Genomic DNA, 24,165 nt, shown 5'->3' on the forward strand with positions numbered 1-24,165 from the left:
GACCTGCCTTAATGATGCCTTGGCCGAGCATATACGTCAAGTATGGAGTGGTTATGCGTGTCATTGTCATGTTGATGACAGTTCTCTCTCCGACATTTCTCTCCAGGATTGTTATAATGACAATAGGATTATTATAATGACAGGCGTAGAAATATGACTGGCACGACAAAATGTTTACGTGCTTTATACCCGAGTATCCAATCGAGGTAAATCGCCCAAGTAAAATGTCGTTTTGCACTGAACAAGTAATCGCTTATCCCGCAGACGAGATCGTTGCGATAAATTATTTTTCGGGGAGAGAGAGAGAGAGAGAGCGAGAGCAACGTTAAACTTTCGGTGTACACAGTGAACACGCGATTTCAACTCGATTGTACTTGGACACAAAACGTACATTTCGTTTCTCGTGACCTGAGATGTGCTCCGATACAATTTCCTTTGTGTTTCCTCAGCAGTTTCGTTAAAAGCACGTTGTTTAAAAAATATCAGACCAACGATTGTGCAACGAGAATTATACTCGATTGAATTTAATTGACTTTTCTTACAACTACTGAAACGCGTAGGTTATGCTGAGGTAAACGAGATAATGTGAATTAAAGTGTAGAGACTCTCGAGTGCTAAATGACATTTTCCATAATTTGTTAAGGATTGGACAATCACGTCTACCATGCGGCACGTCGCATGTACACAAATTTCAGTATTGCCAAATATATTAAATAGATTTTTTTTCTTGTTTCAGTATAAAACGTACTGTGAATAATAGTTTCTAATTGAGAGTCATAAAAGAAAACAGCATCATCATGGAAGAGAACGAAGGATACAATGCTACAGTCCCATCTTTCTCTGGGGTTGAATCAGCACTTTGGAATTACTCCAATCGTGTCATCCTGGAAGATCTTAAAATGGATAGCAACTTTATATGGTTGCTATGTTCGCTAGTATCTGCCATATCCTGGATTGTTTATATCGCTTATTATAATAGTAGAGTGGCTGGTTATATATTGACAAAGTTGTTAAACCGATTTGTTATTAGAGACGGATATGTTAAAGTTGGTAAGAACTTGTGGTGTACTTGCAATTAATAGAAATTACTCCGCTATGACTTTCCGCTTTCCTTACAGGATCTGTCACACTAAGTGCTTTAAGTGGGAAGATAATGTTCAGGGACATAGTTTATATCACGACAGATTATAGTTTTAGAATTCAGGATGGTTGGCTGATATTTAGGTGGTGGAGAAGCTATGTCCCCAAGGACGTATCGGAAGGTATTGTTTTTTTCTTTTTTTGGTTTAATGTGTAATTATATACACGGTAAAGGCAAAATAAAATAATGGTACCTTGTAAAACTTTCCATGTTGTAGATCTCTCACATTCTGACACACGGCTATCAGTTATGTTAAATGGCTTTGAGTTACACGTTTACAATCGCTGTCAACTTTATGCACAATTGGAAAAATCCTTCGGGCTTACCCCACAAATGTTTGCTGATGAGGAAAGCCACAATATAAACAGTGACGATCTGGATGGGGAATCTATAAATAACGCAGCTAATGAAACTCGGCATTCGCAAATTAATGCGATGGATGTATCTCGTCATGTGGATAACATCAGAAAGAAGGAAGCTCATGTGATTGCACGTACTTGGAGAGATTTGATACCAGTGATTAAACTAGATATTTGCACAGTTAGTAACAACAAATTGCTTAAATTCGACTTTGTACTCGTTTGCAAAGAAACTCGTAAAACAACGTGTCCCTTCTTCTTTCCTAGGGGAGGCTGGTATTCGGCAATCGGTTAGTACCAACTACGTTATCGATAACCGTGGAGGAAGCACACTTTGTATATTCTACAAAACCGGCAGCGTCCAGGCACGATCATTTTATGCACTTTACCAAGTGCAAAGCCGAGAACTTTAAAGTTATTTTGGCCCCTAGCCCAAAATACACCGGAATGGTTGACGACCCGCCCAGATACATGGGAGAAGGTTTCGTTGTTTTGAGTTCAAATAATATGGAAGTTTATTATTACATGGACGAGCCTGGTGTCGTACCGGAACATCCTGAAATGATACAATTAGTAAATGGAGACATGGTTGAAGCAATGCCTCCCATATGGGGCATAGATATCAAGTGTGGAAAGGGCACAGATTTCAGTTATGGTCCTTGGGCCGATAGGCAACGAGAGCATTTATTCAAATTTTTCTTTCCCAATGACTACCAACCACTAAAGATAACAAAGTTGCCTAAACCAGGAGATAAAAGACAAGTTCAATCGTTTGACATTAGATTGTCGACGTTGAATGAGGCAACGGTTGATATACTTTTTAGTAAAAATAGAGAAACGAACGCTGTTCACGTGAATGTAGGGCCAGGATCGTATTTAGAAATTACAATGCCATGGATAGTATTGCAAGATGGTTACACTACCAAGATAACGGGTCAGCTTCTACATTTGGAAGCTACAACTAGTCTACAATATCGGAGTCTAGTTGAAAGTGAGACCTTAGAATTTGGAGTAAAGTGTCACTATCCCATCAGATGGAACGATCATCAAGAATGGACGCTGAATTTAACTGGATGTAAAGCAACTGCTAATTTAGTTTATTCGCACAAGGACTTCTTTCAGGATATGATTAATGATTGGGCGAGTAAAGCGAGACCTGATATTTTACACTTTGTCCCGTATACTTGGAAATTTAGTTTACTCTTGAAAGAATTTGAACTGATTACGCTCTGCAACGAATACAACTGGATCGATTGCTCGTCTCAGAATCAAGAGAATGCGCACATCGCTTTTTGCGGGGAGCTTTTTGATCTCTCGTTTGATCTTCCATTCGTAGACTTTCTACCCGTCACGATACCCTTACGTTTCTGGATTCAAGGAGAGAGCGTCGATCTCTTGTTCTATTTGCCGGAAGTTAATACCAATCGTGTTATTTTATTAGCATTAGATAAGAATGCAAAAATCATGACGCGCGACGGGTCTCACAAACATCTGCATGAATTGAATAGAGGCAAGAAGTGGAGAAACTTTTGTCAAAAGGAGTCAGGCTGGGTTGAGTGCTGGTCTGTGCCAATTGTGGCGTTGAGTATTAACTACACGTATCATCTATGTCCACCCTTAGGTCCTACTCCACAAGCTAATATAACAACTCCGGAGAAAGAAGAAATTCTCTTGTCTCCTATGCGAATTCCTAAATGTAGGAAATCGCCGGGCTTGCAATGGGCAAGAAGTGGCGCACAAAAGTTTGATCCGCAGTCCATATCGCCTGATAAAGTTAGCGTAGAACTTGAAATTGGGCCATCCATACTGATTTTATATGGATCTTTGCTAAAAAACTTCATGCACTTGAAGGAGAATTTATTTGGAGATTATCAAATGTTTACCGATATGCAACAAAGTAGAAATACTTCAACATCCGCAGAGAGAAATAAGGATAAGGATATACAAAGCAGTAGCATCGAAGCATCCATGGAAGACGAAGAGATCAAATCTAAGCCGTTTGATCCGAGAGATTATAGATCGCTGGAAGTTACCGTTGGTGTTACTATGCACGACATTCAAGCTCATTTAATCAAAAATTGTAATGAAAATGATCCACCATGCCCGGTTATACTCCTGGAGCGTTTTGGATTTGAAATGAGAAAGGGTTACAGGGAAACGCAACTTCAGTTACTGCTATCTCCTGCCATTGCTTTAGTTACGGACAACGTAACGAGAGCGAATAAAGAGCATCATCTAAATCAGGGACATTTAATGTTGAGTGCATTGCAAATCAGAGGTCATGCTATGTTTAGCAATGAGGGAAGAAGTTTGGATCAGGAAACATTGGAGTATGCGTGGTTGATCGAGGTGCAATTGGGCAAATTAAGCGGGAAGATCACTTCTCCCCAATTACATCACTTTGTCACATCATTAGAGACTTTCTTGTTAATGGCAAAAAATACCGAGAACAGTTTACGTCCACCCAATTTACCTTTTCAATGCCATCATGGTCTCGCGCCACTGCAATGTCCAGAGAGTGATGTCGATAAACATTATAGGTATTTTTCTGTGTTTTCTTCACAATTAGAAATACTAACAGGATAACAATTATTGGTGATTCCCGTTACTATCATTATTAATGAAATCTTAATGTTACAGGTGCCCAAGTTCCGAAGATATAAAATATAGAATGACGAGACTGTCCATAGACGCTGTTGATTTGTATCTACAAGAAGTGGGTACTGCCATACAATTTTGGATATCTCCGATTCGTGTCGCTACTTGTAATCTTCATGGACATCAAGTGAAATCGGGCGTTACCGCTGTTTTGCCTACAATATCTATTCGCCAGTTTGTGTCTGCGGCAGATTATTTTGCAAACACAAGTAACACCAACACAACTGGTAGTGGTAGATCTCATAATAACGCAAGCAGCCGAATGTCAGGTATATTTCTATTATCTAGCATGAAATTCTTTAAATAAAAATATTAAAATTTTTAATAGAAAAGAAATTTCTAATATATTTCTCCTATACATGGATAGGAGATGGATCGGATATATGGCTCGAAGTAGGGTCAACATCTCTGGGTCCAGTTGTTCTAGAAGCCGCGATTTCTCTTCCAACTCCAGAACACAATTTGCACTTGGTACAAAATAAATATTTAAAAATGCACGATGAGGCAACAAAACGTTTGTGGTTTCTATGGCCTCAGGAAAGTGGAGTAAAGGCAACGAAATGTGGTTGTATAGGAGGGTGCACATTCTTTGGCAATAACCGGAATGGACCAAGATTTTTCAAACCAAGCTACCACGATCTTCAAGATGGTATTAACATTGCTGCCTACAGGTATATATTTATCTTCGTACATCGAACATGTCTGATGACTAATTCAAAAGTTTTACCGTAACAGTAGTACATTTTTCTTCTTTTGTTCATAGAATTCATGAACCCGGCAAAGAGAAAGGATTTGGACAATCTATTTTGCACGATGGCCAATTGGTGTTCCATACACCACCATATAGCTTGCAAGATATATCTTTGCAAGATACGTGCTATTCCGTGACAGGATTGAAAGTAGCAATTAGTCAGGATGGTCCACAAACTCTGAAGAAAAGTATTGAACGTCCAAGGTCTGTGACCGATCATAATAAAGAAGAAAATACTAGCGCAAAATTAAACGTTGCGTCTGCAAGTCCATTGATATCCAGTGGAGATAGAAAATCGTTGGACAGAAGATTTTCTTATACATCAATGCGGTAATCTCTCTCTCTCTTTGGAATTTGCAGCGGTCTTTTTAATTACTTTAATATTTTCAGCTAAATAATTAATTCGTTTTTTTTTATATTGCATGATTTAAATTTTACAATCGTAAATCTGTATATGTATATATATATATAAATGTAATGATATAACGTTTTTTTTTTGTTGCAGTGGGCAGAATACGAAAGATGTACCGTATTCTCGTTTGATCGATGCTAGTCCTGTAGCACAGTTACCTCAGAAACTAGATTCCGATTCTAAATTAAATGCAGAACGCAGTAAATCCATATTAAGTGTACCAGAAATTGAAACTGCTCCCAAAAGTAGTGTATCCGATTCCAAATTGGCCGTCGATTATTTTACTGCAACAGAGAATATAGAAACACGTGAATCAAGTAGCCCACAGTCTTTACCTACAGTTCCAACCGAATTTAATATCTCTACATCTACACGATCAACCGCAAGAAGCGGCGATAGAGTGAATGTATCGGATTCTCATCATTCTTTATACGCGAGAACAAATTCAGAAGAACGATTAAAGCAGGAGGTAAAATATAAAAGATATGTCTTGTATGTGCAAAAAATTTCAGTAGCTATTTAATACAATTGTTTATTACTTCATACGCTTGTAGGTACAACGTACAGTATCCATGTCATCTGAAAATCACTCGGAAGCATTTTATTCGGCAGACGAAGATATGAGTCACGGATTAAGCGGAAGTCGAACGTCCAGTTTACGTCAGTCCATCGTCGGTTCTGGCTGTGTCTTAAACCGCAATGACAGTATAAAGAAAAAATTTTCATCGGACTTGTCTATTGTTGAAAGCTCGGCTAACGTAAATATCTCGGTAACGGATAAAGCGCATACGTTAGAAAGAGCAAAGACACAAATGTTAAATACAAAAAGGAGTCCGAGGATTAATAGAAACACTAGTTTTCAAAATGAAGTTGATCAAACTGAAAACTGCGGTTTGCAAGATTCGTCGGATAGCCACTCTGTATCATCGACCAGTTTTATCTCTGCTGTGTCCTCACAAGAGGATGTCACACTTGTAAATTTGCACATGCAAGTGAATAAACCAATCGTAGATTCACCGTTATTAATGTCGAGTTATGTCAGCCATTTAACACAGGTACTTTTATGCTAGCATGAATTTCATTGTGTATTAGTGTCTCTTAATATTTATGTTAAGGCCTGCGTCCACGATGCTAGGATCAAGTTCTAGCGTCGTGGACACAGCCCATTACACAATAAGTGTATAGCATTATAACGCAGTACATATACTTATCTACACACGTAATAAAAAATATTAGGTTCGCTGTTCAAACTGGAATCAATCGTCATTACCTTCTGGTGGCGATGCATTTACTACTCCTGTATTTCAACGTACGGAGGATGGTAAATTAATTTATGTCGGCGGACGATATATACCAAAACTTGAAACTGTCACAGAGGGTTTTACATCGTTGAAAATGATCACACGTTCCGATGGCTCGCCTGTCGCGAGTTCATCCAACAAGACGCCTACACATCCTTACTTGTGGGATGATGTATCGCTGAATCAAACGGAAGGTACAGCATTATATTGATAATTTTGTATTTGAATACTCTTTCGAGAAAGTCTAAGATTTTACGGACGATTAGGTGAAGAAGATCATGCGATGCATAACGAGGAGGAATTATTAGCGATATTGCATGAAACCGGACTACGCACAACGGTTATTGTTAAATTCAAAGGAGATGTCGACATTATGCTAAGTCCCATGGTTCTGGAATCACTTCAACGATTCATCGATAGCATTATACCAACTTTGGCCAGTTTACATCCATTGACAATCTTAAATCATCTTCACAATGAATGTATAAGCAAAGTAGAGGATGCAAATATTTTAAAACAGGATCAAAGTTTATCGTATTGGAGTCAAGTCCAAACAAGTTCAAAACGATCTACAGCAGAAAGGAATCTTAAAAATGGTCAAGGTGATGATAAATGTTAGTCTTTGCGATATAACTTTCTATATGAATCAAGTTAGTTTGTATTTATAATTTGTTTTCTTTAACAGGTAAAATTGCACTACAGACGAATGTCTACGAAGAAAGTATCACGACGCAGATACAAGGAAGTATTATCTTACCAAAGGTAACAATAATTTTGCATAATAATTGATAATAATTTTTCACAATATCATTATATTGAAAATATTTTTTAGTTGAATCTAACATTGCTACAAGCCTCCGTCGTAGAAGAAATTATCTCGTTCTCTGCGTTAGAAAATATTCGAGACTTGACATGTGTATCGCTATTCGCGATTTGTCTCGATGATGTCACTGCAAGATTCTATCTAGGAAAACAAGCTCGAGAAGTTGTTCAAACTTTTCATAAACCAGCTGCATTACCGAATCAGAAGAAGGTGAACAAAATCAGTAAAGCATTTCTATCTGGACATCAAACTACTGCAGTGGTGGCTGATGTTGGAGGAGAAACAGTGTACATAGAAACGTCGGAGAAGCAGCAAGAAGAAATTATAGTCACTTTAAATATCGGTATATGAGTAAATAAACAGATATGTACACACGTACATATATATACACTATATATACACTGTAAAATTTTTTATTTCTTTCACAGGCAAAGCACATTCTCAATTGAGAAGGCTAAGAAATGAATCCTCGATACTGAAGGATGCAGTGATAACTGCTATACCTGCACATTATTCAAAAGTATTATTTACCTGCACAAGAATGACATCGCCATTAAAGTGTATTGATTATTATTTACATTATCCAACGGACGAAAAAGAAAAGCTGAATGTATGTACATTTCTTTTTTAATATTACTTCAATAACAATACATACAACAACTTACACATATTTTAGAAACAGGTTGGACCACCGCAAGCTACTGAAGAATTTACTATGGGAAGTGGAGAAGATAGATTAGGATTTATTATGTTTGAGTGTGGTTTTGAAGGAATTAAATTAAAAGTAGTAAAAAGATCTCAATTTGAGAAAGGAGAAAACGGTGACAGTGACAAAAAGAATGAGGCAGAAGTATTTTGCACTGACAGTGTTAAAAGCCAAGACGAATTAGATAATAATACTGCTGGTAAGAAAAATTATGTTTCAAGTGATATCGCATCAATATTGCGTTTACTTAGTTTATCCTACTTTTAGCGTTCGTCGCAGCTACAGCAGAGACAGAAACAAAACCGACAAATGCATCTGCTGGCACTCAAATGAATATGAGCGCTACATGCACCAGTCTTACGTCCAAAGTAGCAAACGGCAATACTGTATCATGCGTTATTGAATTAAAAACGGTCTGGTTTAATTTTGCTGCACCCCCACGTACCCCAATAACGAGAAAGATTGATTACACAAGATTAGATTGGAATTTGCTTAGTACGGCATCGCCAGCGATAAATGCGTGGATGAATCCCAGTAACAAATTTGCAATTCGTGTCGTCCATATGTTTAGAACAATGTATCGAAGATCCACTGCAATTGTTGCCTGTCTTATGGCAGAAGCATTAGACGTACAAGGAATACATATGCCTCTGAAGGTATGTAATTTATTTTGATGCGACTACAATAAAGAATTTTCATTAATACTAATGTTGCTTTTTTTACATACAGAGTCGTTACGGAAGATTAACACCTTTAGCTAAAACATTGCAGGAGGATCCTTCTTGTCAATTATGTACTATATTGCAAAATTATGTTTTATTATCTGAAATTATAAATATTGAAGCCAACTTGAAAGAATCTGATCTACCACTTCTTTCTACACTCCGACAGGTAATAATTGTTAAAATAATTCAGAGATTCATATCTTCGTCAGATCATATGATTTATATGGCATTTGTAGCTTTATTATTATACATTTTTAGTATAAATTGAAACTTTCTACATTTTAGGGCGTCATTGTATTAAGCAGGCAATGGAAAAATGTACTTTATACACCACTATTACTAGAGCATAATTACAAAACTAAACATGTTAAACCATTAAACGTTACATTTGCCGTATCAGATCCTGATGAGGTAAGATATTTTTATATACAGATTGGGAAATGTGCAATGGTATGGTTTGATCCTCAATATGATTGATGTCTTGTCCTTTGGAAATGTTGACAAAAAGAATATGTGTGTGTATACACAATATATACAAGTATTTAATAATTTGTACTACTTTGAATAATCTATACATATATATATATATATACATATATATATTGTATCCTGATAATATCTAAGGTATCCAAAAGTTATCGTTAGAAAAAGCATAATTTGCTAGGAACTTCTTCTTTCAGCAAATAAGTAAGACAGAAGTGGAGGAAGAAATCGATGTGAAAAGGAGTAAGAATTCTTCAATAAAGAATATTCTTTCAAAATTTGTATACTATGCAAAATATAACAAAAGTGGTTTTATGTATTCTTTCTTAGAAATGAAATTTTGGACTAAACGCTTTACAATTTTTGTAAAAATGTTATTAAATAATGGCTAAGAGATGCCTTACTTTTAATGTTTTTAACAAGCTATAATATATGTCCAAAATGCAGCAATTTTATGTTTTATGTATATTTTTCGATAATATACGACACTTTTATCTTTGGTGAGGGTATAGCAATGCTTGCAAAATATATATGTGATTTAATAAATAGCTTTGTGGAACAGCTTTTGAAAACGTTCTTGAGATATTTCTACATATTAAAAATTCTTTAATCGTATTTTATTGTGCTATTTTATAAAATCAGCTTCGAAATGCTTTTAAGGCAATTTAAAGTGTTACCACCAAAAAAATAAAAAAAGAGAGAGAGAGTTTAATATTAACCGTATGGTTAATATCAGCTAAATATGTAAATTGTATGCAAAATTATATTACATATGTATATCTTAATAGAATTTGGCTTTATTAGAGGTACTAAAAATGATTTTGAGCTTTGGTTTACTAATGCTTATAGGAGAATCTGTTGACGGATGGTGAGGGTAGTGCAGGAGATGTTGATGATCAGGAAGTGACAGATGAATGTGCAATGCTCATCCATACGGACCACATGCATAAACACACACATATCAAAGGTGGACAAGATAAAACATCAGGTACTACAAATTACACAATAACCGTAGCAAATTTTTGTTTTGACAGAGTATTTGAAAAAAAGAAAAACAATTGTTATACTAATTAAATTATTGGAGTAATGTGTGTATTAATTTCAATCAGTTGTACATACCTGTATATTGTTTATTATATATATGGTATGCTTTATAAATTATAATATAAAAAGCGGCATATCTTTTTGAGAAAAATGGAATCTATTAATCGTAGAATACGTATCCGTTATTATGATCCATCGGAAATCATTTTTTGCTTTCAATGCTTTTACCAACCCCGTGTATATAAACGCTTATGTATGTCCGTCCAAGCGCCTCTTCTCCTCTCTGATAACTCTATTCTTTAGTAGCCAATTAGCTTGTTAATCCCGTAATTAACAAACATAATGTAACCTTATACAAACGCTTGGCTTCATGTGGAAATGACTAGGTATATGTGGTGATGGTTTGACGGTTCCCGTAAGCTCTCCTCGCGGGAAAGATACGACCCCTATAGCAACACCGGTTCCAGGCCCGGATTCATTTTCCTCTCCTTCTCCACCCGTAGCTCTTCCAAAGAGAGGAAAAACATTACAACCAACGCAAGTGCCTGCTAGTACACGTGCAAGTATCGTTTTCCCCTTACTCACCAGCGGTGGGTTATTCAGTCAAACACGAGAACCAAATAACATAAGTAAGTGGACAGTGAATGAGTTGTTTAACTTTCTTCGTAACTAGTAATTAGCAACTTCATTTTATTTTTAAGTGAAGCAGTTGGCAGTACGATAACGAATATAATAACAATTACATTGTCATGCATGATCTCATCTTTTGCATATAATTATTATCGTACAAATTTCTACTCTTATACCTATCTCTTTTATTAATATATTTCTAGAGTACTCGTTATCTTTATCATCATTATTATCCTCATTAATAATTATATTTATATATATTATTTATTTTATATCAGGTTACGGAACATTGAGAGAAGAAAAGACTCCTCAAATTCATATCTCACATTCACATCAACTTGGTTCCAATCCTAGCATCTATTCCGGAGGCGTAGGTCACGGTAGTCAACATAGCACTGGAAGTTTAGACCAAGTTACGTCTCCTACGAGTCATTCTACAAAGCCTATAAATACAGGGGAAGATCTGTATAGCTGGATGGCAAAACAGCAAGAATTTATTAAGGATAATGATAAAGGAAATTTAAAGGGAAATTGGGTAAGTCTAATCACTATCACGGTATACAGTCTTCCGATAATAAGATGTTAGAAATGTCAAGATTTGTATATGTGGAAAACTTGCTCATCTTCATTTCCGTTTTTACTCGCATAGGTCTTTCGTACCGAGCAAAAGTCTACAAAGGTACATTTGTAAAAGCGCAATTGTCGTCACTCTAGAATGCACAGATATGTCGTTCTACTGCACGATTGATAAAAAATATTCTTTTTTAGGATTCTAAAATTAACACTATGACTACCGACGACACTGAAGATTCTGATATACAGAGTGGTGCTTTCCTGTATCCAATGAAAGACTCTCTAAGATTGCTGGATGCACATTTGATTTTCGAGCCCCTTTTGTCGTCCTTATCGGTTATGCCACAACAGATGTTATCAGTCATTGGATCGGGAAATGTAAATAACGTGTCCTCCTTAGATTCATTAGGCTCAAATTTGTCTCTTGTAGGCAGTATGGACACCATGCGCATTGATATAGTCGTGAGCGAATTTGGAAAAGTAATAGATAAGAAAAAAAGTAAGCTTTATTAAAATACTTTTAAAACGAACTCTGTCAGTATAGGATATACTGTTTAAATAATATATTTCTCGTTTTTATACTTACAGATAATAAAAGTCAGCCAAAGAAAGGAAACTCGAAATTTTATCTCGATATACCGCCAGAGACACCAGCATTTTTATGCGAAAAAATTGGCGTAGATATCGATATCAAAAAAATGGCCGATATGACAGTAGATGACATGATACAAAAGCAAAATGTTCTATACATATCCAGAGGTCAATTGAAGAAGCATACTAGCACAGTGGTTAACATTAGTTTAAATATTCGTTACATAAGCCAGCAAGTAAATATGCCCCTTCTCAGATTGTTACATCAAATAAGTAACATGTATCAAAATGTTAAAGAGACACAGATGGAGTTGAAGGAGCAACAGCCTGAAGGAAAACGTAACACTAATGTAATCGTTAATGATAACGTCGCGAAAAACGGCTCGTCGTCAAGTAAACATACAATATTTTATTAATTATCAATAATTATGTGTGCAATCAATTTTGCAACTAATAAAATGATATTCTTCCAGCGTCTGATCTGCAAGAACAGTTTCTCACTGGCGGCAAGAAGACCGAGGCGCCGTTACTTCGCAGTAGTTTCGAACCGAATCAATCGAAAGCGTTACCAGGTGCAACTGTACGTTCTCGACCGCAAAGCTTTGCACAAAAATTACGAAGCACTGGCAAAAGTGTAAAGGGCTATATTAATTTAAGTGAGGGCGTTATTACGCCCAGTTTCGGAGCAAGCCCTAGCGGATCTGGTTTAGATAAATTTACGGATACATGTAAAGATAGCGCACACTTGACGCCACGATGCTGGAAGACCATATACTACCTTCTGGATTTGTATGCGACTCGTCCGGAAACTAAAACTATTACCCATCGATTTTCGATACCTGCAGATGCAGCGGAACATTATAAAAGTGGGAAGAAGTACGAGATCTTGAATGAAACCAAGGATGTTGATCTTGAAAAAGGGTTGAATGCGGAGAATAGTTCAACACCAATTCCTCCATCGAGAGAATTAAGTAAGTATAAAACATTTTTCCCAATGTTTCCTTCATCTTTTCAGCTTTAATAATCAAATACCATTTGCAGACATCGTAACAGGTGAAAGAACACGGCTAATTATTTTTGGCGTTGCACGAATCCACCGAACTAGATTACTGGCTACTTTAAGTGGTTTAAAGCTAGAGGCAGAAATTACTAGTCTACACGCTAGTCTAACTTGCCGCAAGAAATCGCGACCCGCGAGCTTAGAATGCAGTATGACTGGACAAATCGGAAGAACCATGATTGTCTTACTGGAAGGGGTTGCCCCTAGTCAACAGACAGTCGTAAAAGTTACCGTTGGAAAATCACAAGCTCTATATTCCAGCATTACAAGACGTCAAAAGGATAAGAACAGCGGCTTATTGACTGTTGGCGCTGTAAATATCGATATACCGCAGCATCCCGTAGCATTACACGGAATGATGACTAGAGGCAGCAAACAGTTGTCGTCAACGTTGCAGGTAAATCTCGCAATAACGTTTAAATTCTTAAAAGAAACATGTATAAAAAGGGATGTTATGCTCGCAGGAATTAAGAGTTACCAGAACATCATCAAGAATGTCGCGAGGACAACAACAAGACGATGTAGATGCTGTTCCGGGCAGTCCGCATCATTATGCGCCAGCTCCTTCGATAGGCGTCGAAAAACCACAAGCCGTGTCTGGTCTTTTAGAACCGATCGTTATGCAGTTCCACATAATACTGCAAAGCCTAAGTATAACTGCGGCATTGTTACCATCCCTCCAAGCGCAGTACAAGATGGACCAGGTGAACAGTTCTGGAATAACAGGCAGCAAGGCTAAGTTTACTATAGATTTGCCTCATCATAATCTGAGTTTCACAACGAAACTACAAGTGACAGAAGCGAACTTACCGTCTGAAGCAAGTATCGAATTACCTAAAGTACATGTTTCGGCCGAATATGTTCAAGACGGAAGCAGTAACTTGAATGATAGCAAACTAGCAGGTAAATAATACGAATCGTGTATTTTTAAGCTTAAATAATTGTAGTTTTAATGAAATTACGTCTTATATTGCAGATGGTGTTGTATTGAGACAAGGCAGCTACCTGAGTGCAACTGCAGATATTGGAGTGTTTGAGCATTCTTTAACGACGGATCTTTTAAATCATTTGGTATTTGTACAAAAGGTATTTATGAAAGAAGTAAATGAGGTAGTACAGAAAGTCTACGGAGGTGAGAAACCAGTACCTTTGTGGCTCGAAGACGACGAATCGACCAGCTCTACTTTGAAGCGAATTTTATTTTCGCTCATCATACGTATTAAGGTAAGGAATGTTTTACAAAGAAATTTTCACAAAGTCTTTTACATTTATTCTGCTTTGTTGGAGACTTGCGAGCAGCATCTCTGTACACGTTATTAATTTATAACCGTTTCTAATCAATCTGAAAAAAGAAATCCAGTATACAAGAGAAATTTAATTCTTTTATTTTTTACAGAGGATTCAATTGACTGCAACAACTCCAACAAACTCGGCAGTACGATTAGAGACCGGCGCAGTAGAATTTCAGTTATCCAACAGAGTGCAAAATGTTTCTGGAGCTACTCAACCTAATCCCTACATGAAATTATTTGGCAAAGCACAAGTTGATATTAATTTAAGTCTGGGACAATTACTAAAAAATGTATTATTTGAGGAAGCAGAGCCCGAATTTCAACAGTTTGCTTTCTTCAATACTAGAATAGGACTACGAAATGCATTTCAAGAGGAGATGGCTCAGGGTGAAGACAAGGAAGTGGTTTTAATTACTCTTAAACGTCCGTTGATTTATATACAACCGATAGCCATTGATAAAGCTATACTCGTTTGGTTAAATTACAAAAATGCATATGAATACTGGAATGAAAAGCGATCTAACTTGAACAAGGAAGTGTTAACTGCTACTCAACAAGTATTTGAAAAAGTTCCATTCGGGCAACTCACGAGTCAGCTCAGTGCGCCTCATCTTGGAACATTATTTTTGCAATTAACAGTCGATGATATGGGCATATGTATACCGCTTAATCCTTTACCACCAAATAATTGGAGATTAAACAGAAGCCTTTATGACGGAGAATCGCGAGGGGCTGTTGTGGTAACACTTGAAAACACGAGCATATCCGCATGTAGTAGCGGTAGTTTAGTCAGTAAAGGAAGGTACGTATGTATGCTCATAATTCTTTTATTTCTAAGTTCTTTATATTTATGTCTTATATTTTTAATTGTATTTTTCTTTCTTTTTTAGATTTGTAGGATTATGCTTGAGATTTGCGGAAGATTTTGAAACTTCTTTGGACGATTGGAAACCAGATATGACCGATAGTAATATAATGAATTTATGTGTCGTATCAGAAGGCACTTATGAAGTGTGTAGTAGGACTATTGCTCAAAAACAAGATAAGTCTGGTATGATCTGGTAGTATATACTTTTCCTTTTGTATAGAATTGTTGAAAATAATTAATTTTTTTCTAGATAATGCTAAATGGATCTTGAACGTTCAATGGCAAATGGAAGGAGTCGATATTCATCTTGATGTCAATGTAGGACAACAGCTGTCGGCTCTTGGACATACATTAACAATGCTAACCGGTTTTGAAGAAGAAGATGATATTCATGTTCCTCCAGATTATGATAGCGACGATGTAGATCAACCAGAAAATAGCACTAGCCAGGTTAAAAAAAAAGTATGGTTTAATTAATTTTATTTTTTGCGATTTAAGTAAGTAATGTAGAATAAACATGCTGCAGCTTTATATCATGTGTATATACAATATAAAATTGTACATAAAGTTAAATTAGATCTTGGTAGCTAGCATCGATTTGAAATCAATTTTAATACTTCTAATTGTTTTTATTTAAAGATGTAATATTGAGAATTAAAGTAGCGATATCTTTTATTTAAATTAAAATTGTATGTACCTATAGGAAAGCATATTGATGAAAAAATCGAAAAATTGGACGGACAGTCTCCCAGCATTTATTTTCGACCCTACACTCGATGCAAAGAAGAGGTCACAATTAATAGAGAAAGAAATGAACGAACAAGCGAAAATTATAAATGACTTGCGATCGTTGGGCGCTTCGCATGGAACAATTGAACAGGAAATGAAACGTCTGCATGAATTAGAAGCAATGGTATTCAAAGACTTCAGAAGGTGTGTTATGAAATGACTTCTTTCTTCACAATTGCACATTTTGATTCGAAATATATTCCTCAGGGATATGATTCAAAAGCTAAGAAGACAATCGGTGAAAGCTTCTGGTATTAAGGGTAAATTAGGACTTGGCAGCAAACCAAACACATATCGTTCAAGATCATTTATCGTACCTTCGCCCACACCAGAACATCATTTAGAAAGTCCGGAAGATATGAATACAGAAATTAATTCAGCAAATTCAGCTAGTTATGAAAGCAGTCCTAGGAGTGGTCCCAGTCGGTGTGTATTTATGTGTTCATTTTGGATAATTCTTTAAAGCAATATCTTCCTAATTAGATTTCTTAAAGTAATTTTAAATTAAAGTTATACTTATAATTTAATTAAAAATGATTTGTTATTATATAGGTCAGCTTCCCTGCGAGTAAGAGGACTTGGCGGACCACGAGTTACTTTTAGTGATACACACACAATGTGCAGGTATGATTGAAACTATATTAGCAACGAAAGATATAAACTAATTGTTTATGATTTTTATCAGGCAATCGTCTCTGCCTAGCGCTAGTTCTGACTTGAGTTTACCAGAGGGAGAATTAGAATGGCCAGAAACTATTGAGATAGAAGGAGAACGAGTTGAATTGAGAAAAAAGAATAGAGATATCAGTTGTACATCTAGTTACGACAGCATGGAGGGAAAGTATGTATTCTCAATAATTAGGAAATATAGATTTATGAAATACCTTAATCACATTATGTTATCCTTTCTTTGCAGTGCACCACTACTCGATTCATTTGGAAAAGAGCAAGCTTCATCAACTTCTTCTCCGTTTATTACATCCCAGAAAACTCAAGAGCCTAATATAGATTTTGAACTTGATGTCAAAGTTTTAATTAATAGCGGAAAATGCGTGTTGCATACAAAAGATCCAGGAAAAGAAGATGAAATTAAGCTGTAAATATATAGAACATACATAATAATATATAGTCTTAATAACTTTAACAATTTTTCAAGATAATTGAAGAATGTGTATTCCTATTAATCTTTCTAATATTAAGCTAATTGCTTTAAAAGAAAAGAGAGATAAAGCGATTACATACATTTGAAATATAAATTTTATGAAACAAATGTCTTCTTTCCTTTATAGCTTGAGTAGAATGAAGAAAGAAAGATCGTGTTCCGGTGGTACATTCGAATTTCAACCTGGTAGTCCCAGTAGTAGCAGAAAACATTTAAATAGTAAAGAGAAACCATCGACAACTAGTACATCCCGATTGAAATATTTGCAGCATGCAAGTGTGCCTTTAGTAGATTTAACAATTTTTCATATTCCTGGTTTGGATGTTAAGGTAAAATTTAACATTTGATCTATCGATGATTATATATTTTTTAAACCGTAATACAAAAGACAAATTATTTTGCAGGTTCATTACGAATCCAAAACGCTTCCAGAAGAATCATTATCTCCCCGTATATCTACTGAGAACAGTCTAAATCCAATAACAATGACAGTGCTTAGAAAATCTAGTACTAAAAAGGCTAGTCTGTTCGCTTGGATGACTCTTCAAAGCATTCCAGAGGAAACGATTATTAGTCCTCATATCCTTGAATTTTTAGAACAAACTCTAGAACCAATTCCAAGCAAGAATAATTTTCAGAGTAATGTACAAACAAATGCTGGCTTTCTGTTAGAAAACACAGAAAGCACATCGTGGGCTGCCACTGCTGCAAATAGCAATTATGTTTACGCCAGTTTCCCCGTTGATGTCATAGTATATTTCCATATGCAGCCATCTACATTTAGGTATTATATCATACATTATATAAGTATTTATATAAATTGTAAGGAGTCTGATATATTTATTAAAATAATAAATGTCAATCTTTTTATAGATTTTCGTGTTTACCTGTTTCACGAGTAGAATGTATGTTACAATTACCATCTCTTGATATCGTATTTTCATCAAAACGTGCTGAGGAAGAATTAATCGAATTTCGAGAGTTCAAGTCGCAAACAACGGGCAAGGAAGGTGGATCAGCTATAGGTGGATTGTCTGTCACGGGTTGTTTAGCGGATTTTTCCGTTTATATTTTTCACCCATATGGCGGGGGAAAGAAAACAGGACTGAAAGAAGCACAATGGTCGCCTTTATCGGATAGCGAGAGAAAAGATTCATTGAGTATCAACGTTGAATTTGTAAAATTTCACTTGTCGAGAAGCAGAAAATTGAATTTTCAAAGCGAACAACTTAAGAAACTTTCGGACACTAGTCGTGCCGTCATACGATTTTCAAGTATGTATATAATGCAGATGGAATTAACGAGCATAGCTTGTTAATAATTAAAAATTGTTTTAATAAATTGTCTTTGTAACTTTAATATTAATATTAATTTTTAGCAATCATTGATATTGGATCTGCCTCATTTAAGTACGATATGCGTCGATTAACAGAAATTCTAGCATTTCCAAAGGCTTGGTATCGACGTAGTATAGTAAGACGTTTATTTCTGGGAGATTTGAGTTCAGGCACCGCATATTCCGAAGGGGATGGAAGTCCATTAAATCAGGAAGAAGCGGTCATGGGTAGCTCCTTAATGAAACATTACGATAGGCATTCATGCGATCCACTGTCGAAAAGCACATCTGAAAGAAGTCCCATATTAAATAGAGAAAAATTAAAATTAACCTTGGAAAATGACATGCCAAGACCTGCGCGATTAAAAGGTATGCTCTTGTAATACTCGCAGTTGGCAAAAGTAAATTAAAAAATTATATCAAATGTTACTTTTATACCAGATATTGGAAGAGGATGGAGCTTTACCTCAGACAAGCAAGTGTCATCCGAAGTCAAATTAAGAGAATCCGCATGGGAGACATTAGTGTTATTTGCGGTGAATTTTACGCGCCTAAACGTACATATGAATATGGGCAACGTAATGGGCAATGTTAGCTGGATGACAAAGGATTTCAGATCAGATGGGAGACTATCTATTGGCAGCACTGGACATAAAAATTTGTACATAGGCATTGGTTTAGGCGGATCGAGTTTAGATGCGAAAGGTGGTATAGTTGGTGGGACAATTGAATTAAGTAAAATTGATACTTACAGTGAGTTTTTTAATCAATTTAATTCACGTATCTTGATAAATTATTATAGAATTTAATTTACGTTTCTTTACGCGTTGTCACATAGTACATATTCGGGAAGAACCTGGAATAGAGCCTGATCATACAGTGGGATTAAAATTATTTGCGTTAGAACTACGATTAGATTATATGGGAACAAGCGTGCTAATGTCTCGAGTCTCCTCGTTGGATGTTACTCTCAGAGACGAATGGAAAATTAATCGTAGCAGCGGTGGTGATGCTTTTATGCCAACCCGAAGGTAATATTTTCTTAGGCAATCTTAATCGAGTTAGATGTATTGCTGCAATTAAATATGCAAGAAAACACAATTTTATTTTGTCAAAGTTAAACATTAAAAAGTTGCGTATAAATGTATAAAAGAAATGTTTATACAGGCCCGCTATCATTTTCATGCATGGTGATCTGGGTTGGGATCAGTTGCAAATTATGATCAGTAAGTCAACAACAGCGGATTTGTTGAAAATGTTTTACAAATTGGATGAGTTTTTCAGTCAACAATTTAAGAGTAGCAAACGAGTATTTAGTTCGTTACAACCCAAGCAACAAAGAATGAATAATAGTAGTAGTATCAAGAAACGACAACTAAAGAAGAGATCTGCTGTTGACGGTAAATTCAAATTTCATTATTACTTATCAGCTGCCATAATGAAAATTGTAATGCTGATTAAATATACTGTAGGAGGCCCATGGAGTTTAAACCAGACTGCGATATCAGATGCTAGACATCATAGACATTGGCAAAGGGTACTAACTCAAGTAGCTGGTCTTCAATTAGGAAGCCTGAGGTTTTCTTTGCCGTCAACTGGTACTGTCCTTGGTGGTACAATGGAACTTCACGGCTGTAATATCAGCTTAGCGTGTTTCCACGGAATTAATTTTAAAAGCAAAAGCTGGGCTTTGTTCTCATTAAAAGAGCCTTGTATAAGTTTTGCTACAGAAGCCCAAGAAATTCCGAGTGTTGAAAGTAATTAATATAAAATAATTATCAGACTATTTCTGTGCCAGTAGTGTAAATAATAAATGTATCTTTCTTTACACACAGCGCCTAACATGTACGACGTTCACGTCGTACAGACGTTAACTATCAGTCTAGGTCATCAACAAGAACAACACGCAAGACATCATTCCATGGCAACCGTGTGTCGATTAAGTCGAAGCGTTTTATTTCCACCGCAGTTTAAATCCCTACAAGAATGGTTTCATTATGCATTTGCTAGTAGTGAAATCGATGGTATGTGTCAAATATAATAGAGATTTTAATTATTTTATATTTTTCTATAAAATTATATGCGACTAATTTCTCTCTTCATTGTACAGCCGTAGATAGATTTCCATGCATTGAACGGGATAGAGTGGACAGTGCATCTGACGGTAGTAATGCATCACGTGGAAGGAGCACATCCGCAACTCCTGGCAAACTACAAGAACACTCGCATACACGAGAAGTGATATTCGCCTTACCTTCGTTGCAGTTACATCTGAAAACTGAACATTTACAAACCGCTAGAACACCAGATGTTATAGGTATGTACATTAAAAAAACATTGATTTTTCAAACAATCGCTGCCTAATTATTTAAATATACATTTATGTAACATTAATTGGTTTTCTGTAAATTAAACGTTATATAACATTTTACGAAAATAAGCTAAATATAATAATGTATAATAGACACGGTTTAATGTAACGTAATACGTACAGTGGTTTTCTTTGTAAATGTTATGAAATTATATTAATAAATGTAGCGTCAGTGCAAGTTTATAAATCACACTAATCACAAAGCATATTACACGTCTGTCCACTGTGCTAATTATTCTGCACTTGGTTCTTTCATACATTTTTAGGACTTCCTAAGCATATTTTATATAGTAAGTATGAAATGAAGCTTATTATGTTTGGAATGATAAGAAATAATAGAAATCTAGTATGCTTTACACGTTTCAATAAATGCTTAAGCGATACCTGTATGTTGGTGTACAACTTTGTTTAATAATTGATTGAAATCTTAAAAAGTTTATAATATAGTGATGAATAAATTACAATTTACAGTTTTTCTATGGTTGAGCATAATTTATGAAGACAATGTAATAGAAAGTATATAGACATTTACATACAATTTTTCATAATTATTTAACATGAACAACTAGTAATGCTTAAGTAAAAGCATGAAAAATTAGTTTTATTACTTATTAGAACTAAAAGTATGTATCTATATTATTTCATTAGCATAACTTCAGGATATAATGTAGTGTGTGTAAAAATGTATTTTAAAAGTTATTGTTAAAATGTAATTATTCCAATTTACAGGCGAAAAACCATTAGTCGAATGCAGCTTTATAACAGAATTTGAAGATCATATATTTGTTACCGTTGATGCTGAAGCCTTTTTCTTCCTACATGATCTCATTACATCATATGTGAAAGAAAAGGAAAGAGTGGTAAGAACTTTACTGAAAATATGTTTGAAATAACTTCAAAACTGAATCTTTCTCTTTTCTTTTATTTTACATTTAGGAAAAGGTACCTTATTTTTATAAAATCTCTCACATTATAGCATACAATGCAGAACATGGGTGCAAGAGCGCACAGTCCCGATTCACAAGATAGAAAGAACATAAACGCAGGTACAGTTACCACGTCTAGCATACCTGTTACTTCCGAGGACGAGAAGAAACGTAAACAGTTTGATCCGGCTGAAATGTTCATAAAAGATTGGCGATCGTACAGATGTAAAACATGGCACTTAGAACCGACAGTAAGGTAAGTTATTTTTGATGAAACCTGGTCACTCTCTCTCCCCCTCCCCCTCTGTATCAAAACCATTCAGGATAACGCTGTCATAAATTTTTGTCAAGACTACTCTCATGGGCCGGTAAAAGTATAGAACCATACGGAATCGATTATATTCTTCAAAAATTGGGATTCTCCCATGCACGCACGACGATACCAAAGTGGATACAACGAGGATTTATGGACCCTCTAGACAAATTACTCGCCATTCTTATGTTAAGAATGGTCTTAGCCGTTCGTGAAGAATCATCGGATGAACAAAAGGAATATAAAAGAGAAAAATAATACCAAATTGACTTTTTTTTATAATATACATATGATCTCGTGATATGTATTACGGTGGTGCAATAACTGGTAAGAAAGACATAATACACATCAGCGTTACTTAAGATGCGATAAAATCTATGCATAAAGTAACAATGTATAATTTTTTTACTATCTGTTTAAAGTAGTTAGGTTCTGAAGTAGCTGCTATTATAGAATATAATTGGAAAAAGAACCATAGTGGTTGATAATAATCGTTCTTGGTAAAGAACTATAAAACTTATATTTATAAAACTGATGTCCAGATATATGTACAATATGTTTCAATATATATATTGAATATATATACATATATATATATATATGTAAGTGTAATTAATAAACCGTAACAACATGTATCCAAACAACTGTATATTACTAATGTATACGTATATATAATTTTTATTATATTTTTTTATCTTGAGAGAGAGAGAGAGAGAGAGAGAGGACATTATATTATTTCAATCTATTTTAACTATATTCGGTTGGAGTATTTCAAGATATTCCAAGGATGCAAGCAGTACAAAATTACTCATTCATTTAGTTTATCTTTTTTTAATTTTTGAATTAAAACCATAATTTTACGTTTTTAATCTACAAAACGCAGAATCGATTTAAAAACAAGTTTTATATGCAAATAGATGTGTAAAAAAAATACATATCTTTCATTTTGAATACGTAGAACAATATAATGTGAAATTTCCTATGATTGTGATATTATTACTTTATCGTATGTTGTTCATAATATGTATAAATTTATAAATTATATTTAATTTTATAATATGAATTGTACATATGCCTCTTAAAGACTCCGACTGTAAAACGTACACTATCTGTGATTTATCTAGATTTTACTTTATATATTGTATATACGCTGTTTATTACGACTTATTTATTTATAAAATTTGCTTGAAAATAATTTCTTGATATGATTTAAGTATATATAAATAGACTTCTAATACACTGTTACGATCATTATCGACCATAAAAGGGTTCTCTGAAACAATTTATTACTTACTTAAATAACGTAAAGTTTTATATTGATATGTGTAAATATGTGAAAGTAATTAGATTTATCCAGCACCACTGCACGAATATAAATATTCTGAAAGATATATGTGTAAATCCCTTTAAGGATTTTAATATTCGATTCGAAAATTCAATAGATTGTTCCAATAAGAAGAAATATTGCATGCATTTTTGTATAACACACACCACACGCATTCGCAGAATAATTATTAACTTTACAAATATAAATCCAAGAATATATTCGTAATATTTCAAACATGACCTTTTCAATGCTTCAACAGCAATATGTATTAAATATGTATTTTGCTGATGCTGGAATAAATGTGCGTTTTTATAAATATTTCTACATTTGAACTTATTTTTACATTATTTTGTTCCGCATAATACCTTAAAATATTTGTAATTATCATATCATTTCTAAATAATTTATCTTTTTTTGCAATTAGATAAAAGATTAAGAGATCATTTAAATATGTCTTTTTTAATACCTTCTAAAAATTATCAGAGTTAATGTAACTAAATATGCAAATATTTAGTTCCTGCGAG

At 34.9% G+C, this 24,165-nt stretch overlaps 1 protein-coding gene across 12 annotated transcripts; it reads left to right on the forward strand.

Annotated features, from left to right (window-relative positions):
* The first annotated feature begins 15 nt into the window (after positions 1-15).
* LOC105563709 (uncharacterized protein KIAA1109) lies at positions 16-23,959 on the forward strand. Of its 12 annotated transcripts, XR_001009064.1 has the most exons (52): positions 16-206; positions 737-1,050; positions 1,119-1,262; positions 1,359-1,681; positions 1,768-4,040; positions 4,141-4,427; positions 4,526-4,829; positions 4,922-5,239; positions 5,415-5,790; positions 5,876-6,376; positions 6,558-6,816; positions 6,889-7,236; positions 7,308-7,384; positions 7,455-7,788; positions 7,874-8,055; positions 8,122-8,350; positions 8,419-8,807; positions 8,881-9,042; positions 9,162-9,287; positions 10,209-10,347; positions 10,790-11,032; positions 11,312-11,568; positions 11,683-11,712; positions 11,802-12,105; positions 12,195-12,590; positions 12,671-13,168; positions 13,239-13,654; positions 13,722-14,160; positions 14,234-14,481; positions 14,654-15,351; positions 15,440-15,600; positions 15,668-15,879; positions 16,121-16,350; positions 16,414-16,632; positions 16,759-16,830; positions 16,892-17,047; positions 17,123-17,302; positions 17,496-17,697; positions 17,773-18,152; positions 18,242-18,642; positions 18,747-19,073; positions 19,146-19,457; positions 19,543-19,735; positions 19,872-20,104; positions 20,177-20,461; positions 20,540-20,728; positions 20,815-21,021; positions 21,342-21,365; positions 21,805-21,935; positions 22,052-22,257; positions 22,353-22,641; positions 22,737-23,959. XR_001009064.1 is itself a non-coding variant. In XM_012015551.1 (51 exons), exons 2-51 carry the CDS (start codon positions 798-800, stop codon positions 22,570-22,572), a joined length of 14,883 nt encoding a protein of 4,960 aa, XP_011870941.1. In that variant the 5' UTR covers positions 16-206; positions 737-797; the 3' UTR covers positions 22,573-23,959. The 12 variants fall into 12 exon arrangements, 11 of the variants coding, with proteins under 11 accessions (XP_011870941.1, XP_011870933.1, XP_011870937.1 ...); XM_012015551.1 differs by lacking the exon at positions 10,209-10,347 and adding an exon at positions 9,557-9,602 and having other exon boundaries at positions 10,907-11,032; positions 22,353-23,959; XM_012015543.1 differs by having other exon boundaries at positions 22,353-23,959.
* The last annotated feature ends 206 nt before the right edge of the window (positions 23,960-24,165 follow it).

The sequence above is a fragment of the Vollenhovia emeryi genome, unplaced genomic scaffold (genome assembly GCF_000949405.1).
Source record: "Vollenhovia emeryi isolate VEMERY1.0 unplaced genomic scaffold, V.emery_V1.0 DF939172.1, whole genome shotgun sequence".
NCBI classification, from domain to species: Eukaryota; Metazoa; Arthropoda; class Insecta; order Hymenoptera; family Formicidae; genus Vollenhovia; species Vollenhovia emeryi.

Excerpts from the sequence above, each read along its gene's own strand:
- LOC105563709 (XM_012015543.1), top strand. The coding sequence starts at position 798 with ATGGAAGAGAACGAAGGATACAATGCTACAGTCCCATCTTTCTCTGGG. Across the intron at positions 9,043-9,161 it reads TTCTTTCTACACTCCGACAG|GGCGTCATTGTATTAAGCAG; the intron begins GTAATAATTGTT and ends TCTACATTTTAG. Across the intron at positions 13,655-13,721 it reads AGTTGTCGTCAACGTTGCAG|GAATTAAGAGTTACCAGAAC; the intron begins GTAAATCTCGCA and ends TTATGCTCGCAG.